Raw genomic sequence first — 12,294 nt, forward strand, 5'->3', positions numbered from 1 at the left:
ATAAAAGTCAAATAGCATGAGTAGGTGGTTCTCTCTAGCAGAATGCAGAGGCCTGGAAGTAGAAGTAGAAAAAAACAACAGCCTGATATAAAGCAATAGAAAAGAAGTAAATAGAAATATTTAGCCAGGCACAGAGTTTCACGCCTGCAATCCCAGCTATTTGGGAGGCTAAGGTGGGAGGATCGCTTGAGACCAGCAGTTCGAGACTAGCCTGGGCAACATGGCAAGACCTCATCTCTAAAATAAATAAAAATAAAAAAAAGATTCAAAGAGAAATTCCTGGTTTCTAAGACCCAAATCCTCACATCTCTCTACTTACTACATTTCTTAATCCATTCTCTACCCCTCAGGCAACTTCTATGGGTTATCTCATAGGAAAAGAGTAAAGAAACACCATGGCTACAATCCTCAGGCTTATCTCCCTTGGGTTACCTTGTACTAGACGGCCTCGTGGCATCCTATAAGTAGGGCTGGGATTACCAACAGCACTTTAGTGAGAGGGTGGTGGTAATGTGGAAAAAGTGGCTTGCTCAAGATCCTAAGTTGAGCTTGCTACAAAAACAGTACTTTAACCCGAAGTTTCCTTATTCACATCCAGGGCTCTTCCTTTTAGATCATTTCTTAGTCCATTTTGGCTATAACAAATCACCATAGATTGAATAGCTCGGAAATTTATCTCTCATTGTTTGGAGGCTGGGAAGTACATCAAGGCACAGGCAATTCGGTGTCTGGTGAGGGCCCACTTCTAGCTCATAGTTCTTCTGGCTATGTGGTGGAAGGAACAAGGGAGCCCTCTGGGGTCTCTTTTATAAGGGCACTAATCCCATTCATGAGGGCTCCACCCTCATGACCTAATCACCTCCCAAAGTCCCCAACTTCCTAATACCATCACCTTGGGGGATAGGATTTCAACTTAAGAATTATGGAAGGACATGAACATGGTCTGAATCCATAGCAGACCACGATCTAAAAAACCTAGGGATGGGCCGGGCGCGGTGGCTCACGCCTGTAATCCTAGCTCTCTGGGAGGCCGAGGCGGGCGGATTGTGTGAGCTCGAGTTCAAAACCAGCCTAAGCAAGAGCGAGACCCCGTCTCTACTAAAAATAGAAAGAAATTAATTGGACAACTAAAAATACATAGAAAAAATTAGCCAGGCATGGTGGTGCGTGCCTGTAGTCCCAGCTACTCAGGAGGCTGAGGCAGAAGGATCGCTTGAGCCCAGGAGTTTGAGGTTGCTGTGAGCTAGGCTGATGCCACGGCACTCTAGCCCAGGCAACACAGTGAGACTTTGTCTCAAAAAAAAACCTAGGGATGCAAAATACAGTATATGAAAGCCAGCTAGCTTACTGACCTGACACAAACCAACACAGATTTGTGGAAAAACTTTTGCCTTGATCTGTCTCAATAATCCTAACTACACCAAAGTTTGCAAAAATATTCAGAATACATAACACTGATCTCAAATTTATAAACTGATTACTCAGTACTCACCTAATCTGAACTTGATTTGCTATAATTCTTCAATTTCAGCTTTGTGCAGTGGCAGCATCATAGGCAATGAGGTTTATCTGAGGCACAACTATAGCTAATAGAAAACTTTTCCCAATACCCCGCCCACCATGACAACTTGCAATGTAGTCGGCATTGGCAATTTTTGATAGTCCCTACCAGACTGAATAATTAATTAATTAATTAATTGCCTTAAATCTTAACTCTTTTTAACAGTCCTATAGAAAACATTACCCTCTCCCGCAGTTATCCTCAAAACAGGTAAAGTCTAAGGCCGGGCTCGGTGGCTCACGCCTGTAATCCTAGCACTCTGGGAGGCCGAGGCGGGTGGATGGTTTGAGCTCAGGAGTTCGAGATCAGCCTGAGCAAGAGTGAGACCCGTCTCTACTGAAAAATAGAAAGAAATTAGCTGGACGACTAAAAATATATAGAAAAAAGTAGCCAGGCATGGTGGTGCGTGCCTGTAGTCCCAGCTACTCAGGAGGCTGAGGCAGGAGGATCGCTTGAGCCCAGGAGTTTGAGGTTGCTGTGAGCTAGGCTGACGCCACAGCACTATAGCCCAGGCAACAGAGCAAGACTCTGTCTCAAAAAAAAAAACAAACAGGTAAATTCTGGGATAACTGGCTGGGCTTTCTGGAAAATAAGCTGAGTCCCTACATCATCCCTTTGCACATAAATTCCAGAGATCAAAAATATAAATACAAAAAAGTAAAACCATAAATACTAGAAGAAAAGATGGGGGACCATTTTTTATAATCTCAGGGCAGAAAAATCCTTCTATGATATGAAACTTAGGGATCATTAAAGAACAGGTAGATAAATTCTATTATGTAATAACTTCCATAAATCAAAAAGAAGCTAAAATAAGACCAAAAAAAAAAACAACCCAGACAAAATGGGAAAAATATCTCAATACATCTGACAAAAAGCTGTCAACTCTGATTCCTTCTTCTTCACCTCCTATACCCAAGTGCCCAAGTCCTGTCGATTCTACCTTCTAAACATCTTACCAATCTGTCTAGGCCCCTTTGTCTCCAATGATGCCATCATTCTCTCTCATCCAGATGTACATAACTCTTTTAATAACTGCATAATATTTCACAGTGTGGTTCTATCACTGTTTATTCAACCATTCCCTAAGGAACATTCACTTGTTTCCAGTGTTGGCCATTTTATGCAATGCTACATTAATGATTCTTGGATATATATCCTAATTCTCATGCTTTTATGGCTATGGGATAGATGTCCAGACATTGAGGTTGCTTAGTAACAGGGATATCTATTTTTAATGAAAATGTATATTCCTCTTAATTAAAATATTTTTAAACTGCCTATTATATTGTAAGACACTATTCTAGGTACTGAGCTACATATCAGCATAGCAGTGAGCAAACATTTAAATGCCCTGTTCTGGCCAGATGTGGTGGCTCACATATGTAATCCCAGCACTTTGGGTGGCCAAGGCAGGAGGATCGCTTGAGGCCAGGAGTTCAAAACAAGCTCGGGCTATATAGAGAGACCACACCTCAACAAAAATTTAAAAATTAGCCAGGTGTGGTGGCGCATGCTGTAGTCCCAGCTATTCAGGGGGCTGAGACAGGACAATCTCTTGAGCCTGGGAGTTTGAGGCAGCAGTAGCTATGACTGTGCCACTGCGTTCCAGCCTGGGCAACAGAGCAAGACTCTGACTCTAAAATAAATAAATGAATAAATAAATACATAATAAACAACCAAATAAATAAATGTCCTATTTTCTTTAAGCTTAAATTCTAAGGGGGAAGGGTCAAGGAAGAGACAACAAACAAAAGAAGTATAAACAGTATGCTAGAGGGTGATAAGTGTTTTGAAAGAAAACATAAAAAAAGGACATAGAGAGCGCTTGGGATGGGGACTGCAATGTTATTTACGGTGGCTAAAAAAAGCTTCACTGAGAACATAATATGTGAGTAAAGACCTAAAAAAGGTTGGGGGACTACATCTGAAATATGTCTGTATATACTACAGAGATAGCTGTACAATGTCCAGTAAATCTGGAGGAAGAAGGTCCCAGGCAAAAGGGAAAAAGGGGCAACGGTCCAGGGTATGGAACACTTTGGGAACCATGAGGAGGTGTGCGCAGATGGAGCAAAAGCAGCAAGGTGCAAAGAAGTAGGAGATAGAGTCAGAGATGATCAGTTGGACCATGTTAAAAAGGACTTTGGCTTTTACTCGGATAAAAATGGGGAGCCACTGCAGGACTCCAAGCAGAGCAGCAGCATGTCCTGACTTGCGTTAACAGATCACTCTTGCGGCCATGTTGGAATATCCTTAAGGGGGATGGAAGCAAAAGGACAGAAACAGGTACTGCCAGACAATGTTCCAAAAATATTTTAACAATTTACATTTCTATAAGTGACATGTGAGAATATTCTACACTATTCCCTCTCTCAACTCTACCAGTAAGAATTACTGCACTTTTAAATTTTGCCAATTGGATGGGTGAGAACTGACATCTCACTGTTACTTTAATTTACATCTCCCTATTTATCCATGAGTATCATTTATTTATTAGCCATTTTTATTTCTCTTATGAAAACTAACAATTTATACTCTGTTTATTTTCTCTTTGGATTGTCTTTTCCTTAACAATCTGTGAGAGGATTTACACGTTTTAGATCTTAGCCTGTCTTCTGTTGTGTTGTAAATATTTTCTCAAACTATTATTTGCCAATGGCCTTTTTTGCATTTTATAGAGGTATAATTTTCATACACTAACACATCTGATTTAAGTGTTCAGTCCAGTGAGTTGTGACAAATGTATACATCCATGTAATTACCCTGCCAATCAAAATACATAACATTTCGATCACCCAAGTTTCCTCCTGCCCCTCTGTCATCAGTCCCTGCTACCAAGAGGCAGCATCTGTTATAATTTCTATCCCCCTTGCTTAGTTCTCTCTTCTTGAAATTCACAAAAACAGAATCACACAGTAGCAGTATATGGCTGGCTTCTTTTTCTCAACAGAATGTTTGAGATTCCTATGTTATGGCATGTATCATTTTTTTCCTTTTATGGATGTCAGTTTGTTCACTGTATTATTTGCTGTAAAACAAGTTTAAAATTTTTATATGTCCCTAATATAGCTTCAGAGTTTATCCTGATTTAAAATGTCTTTCTATCTCTTAGAATACACAGTCATCTAAATATTATTCTAAGATAATTATCTATCATTTATTTTACATATTTAAGCCTTTAATTCATTTGGAAATTATTTTGGAAAATGATGAGAAGAAGGTTCCGACTTTATTTTTTCACAGATGTCTCAGCTTTGCCAGCACTGTTAAATGAATCATCCTTTTCTTGCTACACTAAGATTACCAAGAGGTAGATACTGATCCAGACCAAAAACTACCATACGGGTAAATATTCCTAATTGACAATATTTATTTCATGCCCAGAATGCTCAAGATTTATCTTTTGAAAAACAGACATGATATCACTCTCGGGCTTTTCAAACTCTTCAACAGTTTTGCTCTGTCCTTAGAATAAAGATCAGATCTGGCCCCGACTAACCTCTCCAGCATCATCTAACACTACTCTCTCTCTCTCATTCCTGTACTCCCAGCACACTGGCCTTCTTCTGGTTCCTCAAATTCAGAGATCTTTTCTGTCTGTGGTCTTTACACTTGTTCTTCTCCCACCAACCCCTAGCCTAGCCATCTCCCACTCATCTAAGTCTATTTAAACATCAGTTCTTCAGGGATCATTCCCTAGCCCCACTACTCTAATTCCCATATTGTTTCCTCCAAACCTCTCCAACAGTTCTACTTTACAGCACCTGGCACACTTAGAAATAGTAAATATGTATTTGATGTCATCTTCCCCAGTTATACGGTAAGCTGGACAAGGACCTTTTCTATTTTGCTCACCACTATACTCCCGTACATCTTATTACCTGGCTTAAGAAATACTGATCACAAAGAAATCAGTAAGAAAAAATGAACACAACAGAAACATCACCGGACAGTAAAGGGAATGTCACAGAAGAAATATGAAAAGGCAAATAGGCCAAGTACAGTGGCTGATGCCTGTAATCTTAGCATTTTGGGAGACTGAGGCGGGAAGACTGCTTTAGGCCAGGAGTTCGAGACCAGCCTGAGCAAGAGTGAGATGTCATCTCTACAAAAAATAGGAAAATTAGCCAGGCATTGTGGCACATGCCTGTAGTCCCAGCTACTCAGGAGGCTGAGGCAGGAGGATCGATTGAGCCCAGGAGTTTGAGGGTGCAGTGAGCTACGATGATGCCACTGCACTCTAGCCCAGAAGACAGAGCAAGACCCTGTCTCAAAAGAAAAAAAAAAGAAAAGAAAAGAAAAGGCAAATAAAACAATAAGATGGTCAATGCACTAATGATTTAAGAAATAAAAAATTTTAAACTTAAGCTATTTTCTGTCTATGAGATTGCCCCCCCCCCGAAAAAAAGATAGGTCACTATTAATCAAAATAAACTGGTATAATCTTTTGGAAGATAAGCTAATATCTCTGACCAAGCAATTCCACTTCAAGGAATTTATTCTACAAGAACACTATAAAAATAAGCAAACACATTATGTACACAGCTTTCTTTGCAGCACTATTTCTGATAGGGAAAAATAAGAAACAATCCAAATGGCCACAATTGGGTTTTAAGTAAATAAATTATCATTTAGCCCTATGGTATCATACTGATTATAAAAAGGTATCCAAGATACATTAAGCTTAATAAAACAAGTTGCATTCTGTACACTACAAGTTTCTCATAATGAAAAGCTTAAAAAACTAAGTATAGATTGCTATAGATTAATATAGAAAATTCTAAAAGAAATATACCAAACGGTGATTATTTCTGGGAATTGTCATTTCTTTTCTAATTTATCATTTTGACAATGTTTAATTATTTTAACTATGGGCATATATTACTTTTGTAGATAGAGGGAAAATGCACTTTTTAAGTATCATCTAAACTGAAGCCTGATTTTTACAATGTCAAAAGCTCTCAATTTAAATATGTTCTCAATGTATAAACTCCAGACAACTCTCCAAAACTAATGGCCAGTAAAAATGATTTTAATTTCAATTTGATAAAACTATTGCACCAATCTCTCAATATACTGTACCCCTTGATGAACAATTAGAATCAAAAAAGCAAATCTGAAATATAAGGCCAAGACTCTGTTTACTTGATAGCTGAATGCTCAACACTACATTCATTTGACTGATAATCTTATTTTTATGAATTAGTTCCAGTAGTGTACAATGAACAAAATAATAAGACACTTTAATGCAGTCACCTTGAAATTCCTGACTGACGAATAACTCACGTATTTGAGTATGTTCCTCCTAATGGCTCACACCTGTAATCCCAGCACTTTGGGAGGCCAAGGCGGAATGACTGCTTGAGCCCAGGAGTTAGAGGTTGCAGTGACTCTGTCTCAAAAAAAACCAAAAAACAAAACCACATAATATGGCCCTAAATATGAGCCAACTACTTGATCTGGTGCTCCACCCAGAAAACAGTAAATTTCTCCAAAGCTGGGCTCTTAAAAGGATTCCAAGAGTAATTTTTTTTTTTTTTTTTTGAGACAGAGTCTTGCTCTGTTGCCTGGGCTAGAGTGCCGTGGCGTCAGGCTAGCTCACAGCAACCTCAAACTCCTGGGCTCAAGCAATCCTTCTGCCTCAGCCTCCCCAGTAGCTGGGACTACAAGTATGTGCCACCATGCCCGACTAATTTTTTCTACATATTTTTAGTTGTCCAGCTAATTTCTTTCTATTTTTAGTACAGACGGGGGTCTCACTCTTGCTCAGGCTGGTCTTGAACTCCGGACCTTGAGCAATCCTCCCGCCTCCGCCTTCCAGAGTGCTAGGATTACAGGCATGAGCCACCACACCCGGCCCCAAGAGTAGTTTTGACTATATGGAAATTTTGCCTTAGAAGATGACTTTAGAACCCAGCCTTCCCAACTCCAAATAAACTATACCTCTATTGTATGCTACGTTGAAAATCACAGATATATCTGGGTAATGGATATGTACAGTATTCTTGTTTTTATTTATTTTCTAACATTTCTTCAATTTATAAATGTTGCTTTCATAATAAGAAAAAGCTCTATTTAATTTTTTAATAGCCCACAATAGTCCTTTCTACATTTATCACAGAAATGCTAGATCTGGTATCAACATTCCTCTACTTGACCTAAAACAATACTACCTCTATAGCATATTGTCAATTGTTAATAAATTTACCCATGCAGCACATTATTTATTTTAGCCTATTGCTCTATGCTATTTTAAACAATTTCTTAATTAATAAACATATAACTTAAGCTATATGTCTTTTCAACAAGAATTAAGGCAAGTTTTTATTTCTATTAAGATTCACTTAAATTTGTATGAAACTAAAAAATTATTTTTATTTTAATTTTTTAAAAAATCCAAAATAAGGTACCTGAACATCATAGAGTGCTACAATATTTTCATGCTGAAGTTCCTGTTAAGAAAATTGAGAAAGAAAAATCTTTATAGGTATTCCAATAATTTTAATATATTTTGATATGCAAATAAAAATTAAAGTGTATATATAAATATATACTATTTCTAGTATATTATACTTCTATTAATAGACTAGAACAATTCAATCTACTAAAGAATAAGAAATGTGCCTGATCAACTTTACTCAGGACTCAATTTTTTTTTCCATCACCATCATTTAGACTCCTAACAAAGTGAGTACTCTCATTTACAAAATAAATGCTATAGTTAGTATGGCCACAGATTTTCTACTAGTCTTCTAAATTTAATATACAATTTTTAACAGCAATAAAGGCATGAAATTCCAAAGTGCTTTTTAAAAAGCACATTATATGCCTGGAAGAAAATGAAGTATAACTCTTAGCTCAAAGAGCTATAATTCTTACCAAAGAGCTCTCCACAGGGAGTAGTTCTGAGGAAAGCTGGTAAGTATTAGATGAAGGTTCTATGCTCATATTAGTTTGGAAAACACTGGGTTAAGTACACTGAAAAAAGTTTCTTCACTGTAGACTTTTTCAGACTTTAATAAGCCAGGTGCTTTGTGTCTCTCCAAGTAGTATTTAGTAAACAGGATTTTCCAAACTTATTTGACATGGAACCCTCTTTTTTCTCAAAGCATCTCACTTGGATAATACTGGTTGTGAGTGATTTAAAAAGACCACCTCTAAGGAAAATAACTTTCTCCAACTTACAAAGAAAAGAACCCAAGTGCCCCCACTCTCCCCAAAAATCTTAAAATAGTAATGTGAAAAGGGTCAACAGAAGAGGCTGTAACAATGTGTAAGATGGGTCTGCCTGGCCCTCTTCTCAAACAATAACAAAATATCTACGAGAGAGAAAGGAAGAAATTATGAGAAGCCAAAATTAGTCTTCATAAAATCCCTCTAAGCTTTGGCCAAGAGCCACAAACATCTATTCTTAAAAATTGCCTCAGAGTACTTGATGTTTCAAAAAAAAAAAAAAAAAAAAACAAAAATAACTGAGTATGCAAAAATGAAAGCAACAGTTGAAAATGCTTAAATTTAGGTCCAACTACCAAAATTGCAAAGGATGGCATTTGAAGTTAAGTTTTAACATAGTGTGAAATACTACATAAAGTAACATACCTTTAAGATTTTAATTTCCTTTCCAAGCAGTATTTGTGATTTTGACAAGTTCTTTTTATTAATACTTTTAATAGCTACCTCCCAATCAGTTTTCTGAAAAAGAGAAACAGTATTACTCCTGGAAATTATTCCACAGCAATAATTCAACAGAAAAAAATCTATAAGCACAAAGATGTTTTCAGCAAATAAATGTACAGCAATAGGGAAAATGGAAAAGAACCTGAATCTCCAATAGGAGAATGATTTCATAAATTATAGCATTAACAAAACAATGTCCTACAACACACCTACTAAAAATAAATATGAAGACCACATAGTAACTAGCATTAAATGAAAAAAGAATATACTTTATAATCACTTAAAAGTTATGAGAAATGTGGAAACAAACTTGGAGGGTGATATGGTTAACTGAAAACAGTATTTGTTAGGTTGGCAGGATTATACTGTATTCTAACTTTTTCTTGAGTTTTAAGTTATTTTCATAATAAATGAAAGGTAAGTAGTATTACTTCGCCCGATAAACCACAAAGTCAGTTTACTTTTAACATGCACCTTGACAACAATCAGAACCCCCAAGCTCTTTATGATTATTTTCACTCTCGATGTTCCTTTCCTTAGATTACAAAACCTCGTGTAACCAATACTTGTAAAACAGAAAAGGCTTTTTAAAAAAAATTTTAAGGCTTGAAGATGTTTTCACGTTTATTTGGATTGAAAAGGAAGCGTCCATTCATCTTTTCCACTGAGAGCCCTTCTAGCTGGCCCAGGAAGGAAGACGGTACGGGGCTGGTCGGGTGTAGGGGAACCAGTGCTGAGAAAGGTGATACCTCCGAGTTTGAGAAAGCCTCTGGCTAACGGGAAACCCGCCTGTTTTCCGCTGGGTCTGCAATTATCAACCTCGAAGGTGACAAGCCCTGGCAGTCCGGGGCGGGGAGGAAAAAACAAAGATCCGCCCGTACCCGAGCCCCGAGAAATGCAAGGGACGGCGCAGTCTATTTTGGGTCCAGGGTGACTTCAGGTGGAAAGGCTTCTCTGGGCGGGACGCCGGGGTGGATCCCCGAGCACACTCCGGTTCCCAAGCACACCGACTGGCAGTAGACGTCAGCGGCCGCTCGGTAGGTGGAGCGCTGCCTAGCGGCTTCAGCCTCCAAACAACCCTCGCAACACCAAAACAAAACCCGCGACACTGACAGCACACAATGGCAGGCCCGGGGCAGCAAGCCAAGTAGGGGACTCGGCTCCCGCGGCTTCGCCAGGCTCAGGACCATGCAGCTCGGCTGCGGCCTGGGGACCCGGCCTCGCCCCCAGCCGGCTGGGCGGGCGGCGCTCACCTGGCGGTGCCGCCCCCGGAAAACCACGGCGAAGGCCCCGTGTCCCACGAGGTCCCTCTTGCTGTACTCGAAGTCGCCCACCACCTCCATGGCCGCGCTCCCGGGGCATACAGCGGGCGGGCGGCCAGCGCAGTGCGGTGGGCTGGGATCAGCACCACGGGCCCGCGGGCCCGCAGCGCGCCCGCGGGCGGCGGGTCTGGGGCAGCCGCGGCCCCGGGCCCGGGAGGACTCTCATGCCGAGAGGCCGGAGCGGAAACGGGGAAGGCCGTCGCGCGGAGCCGGGGTCAGCGAGGCCTGGCCCGGCCCTGGGCGATCCGCATGGCCCGGCTCGCCGCCGGCCGCGGGCTCTCTGGAGAAGCAGTGTCGGTGCTGCCCGGTAAGGAGCGCCGCCGCCGTCACTGTGCGCCCCCGGAGCCGCTCGCGCGCCCTGAAGATGTGAGGGGCCCGGTCCTCCCCATCCCTTGCTTGCTCGGCCGCCTCGGACCTCTCCGCCTGGGCCGCTGGTGCTGCAGCGGCCGCCGCCCTAGAAGCCGCACGGCCGCGGGCCCCGCGCGTCTCCGCCTCGCGGAGGCGCCAACGCACACAGTAACGCCGGCCGCTCCCGCGCCGACTGCCGGCCCTCCGCGACGTCAGCAGGTCTTGTAGGCCGCAGGGCGCGGCGGAGCCCGCTCCCTCCGCCGAGAAAAGGAGTGCGCTCCTCGGGGTGCGCCGCCTGCTGCCGGGGCGAGTCCTCGGTCACACACTGAGGCAGACTTGGACCGTGCGATCCGGCCCGGCCATATCTAGTTACCGGCTGCAACCTCGGCGCTGGGCCTGGGAGCAGATTAAAGCCGACCACGCCCCGGGCTCAAGTCCGCAGAGAGGTGGACTTCAGAGAAGCTGGTCTTGGAGTGCAGCTGCAGGCGACCGGGAGGTATCTCAGTGCAGCGTGGACAGACTCCTGGGATCCGGGGAGGGCAAAGGGGCAACTCCGACAGCCCGGCTTTGCCCACGCCCTCTAAAAGCAGAGGTCGTGCTGCCAAATTGCCTACCTGCTCCCACCCTCCTCCGGGTTTACTCTCTCAGGGTCTCTAAAGAAACGGTGTCGGGCAGGGATTCTGCACCTTTTGGGGTTCCTTTGACCTCTGTGAAAAGCTGGTGACAACTCAGGACCCTCTTCCCAGAATTACATGCGTTTTCAAGTGCTCTCCTGGGGCACTGTCAGTGACCAGCCAGTTTGACCTCAGGCTTCCCTTAAATGGCTTAAGTGAGCTTTCTTTTCTACCTGATTATTAAAATTGTTCAAGTGACGAGGAACTTATTTGTTAACTTTCCGTCAAGGAAGTCGTATGAAACCGTTTTATAAACAATATGCTAGAAAACATCATAGAAAACCCAGGCCCGTGCTTCAGTGCATGTTCAGTTTTTTACGGTATTTGCTTTTAGGCTCGCTCTCACCCGCTGGATGACACCGCCTATCCCTGCAAACTGATCCCCGAAGGCCGGGCAGGGACCCTAAGAACCTCAGCCTTGAGACAATCAGCTGTGACATTCTGAGAGAACTCCCCTTCCTAACGCCCTGGAAATGTAGGGCCTGTGATTTCTGCTCCCATTACTGTGCTCTTGTACATAATTTTACCCTTCAAAAATCTGGCCAAGATGATTGTGTTAGACACTGAAAATTTGGAGCCTTCAAAAATTGACAGCAAGTTAAGCAAGTGTGCACATATATACAAAAATTGACTTGGAGGCAGGGCGTGGTGGCTCACGCCGGTAATCCTAGCACTTCGGGAGGCAGAAGCCAGGAGGATCACTTGAGGC

The 12,294-nt window shown here is 42.1% G+C and overlaps 1 protein-coding gene across 1 annotated transcript in view; it reads right to left on the minus strand.

Moving 5' to 3' along the window:
- Window positions 1–11,029, minus strand: part of ULK2 (unc-51 like autophagy activating kinase 2) — a 112,583-nt gene extending 101,554 nt beyond the window's left edge. Inside the window, exons 1-3 of the mRNA XM_012651444.1 lie at window positions 10,495–11,029; window positions 9,164–9,256; window positions 7,975–8,016 (exon numbers count right to left, since the gene is read on the minus strand). Of these exons, the coding sequence (XP_012506898.1) occupies window positions 7,975–8,016; window positions 9,164–9,256; window positions 10,495–10,584 (225 nt within the window). The 5' untranslated portion in view covers window positions 10,585–11,029. The remainder of the gene's footprint in view (window positions 1–7,974; window positions 8,017–9,163; window positions 9,257–10,494) is intronic.
- Between the last annotated feature and the right edge of the window lie 1,265 nt (window positions 11,030–12,294).

The sequence above is a fragment of the Propithecus coquereli genome, unplaced genomic scaffold, assembly GCF_000956105.1.
Source record: "Propithecus coquereli isolate 6110/MARCELLA unplaced genomic scaffold, Pcoq_1.0 Scaffold355, whole genome shotgun sequence".
Lineage (NCBI taxonomy): Eukaryota > Metazoa > Chordata > Mammalia > Primates > Indriidae > Propithecus > Propithecus coquereli.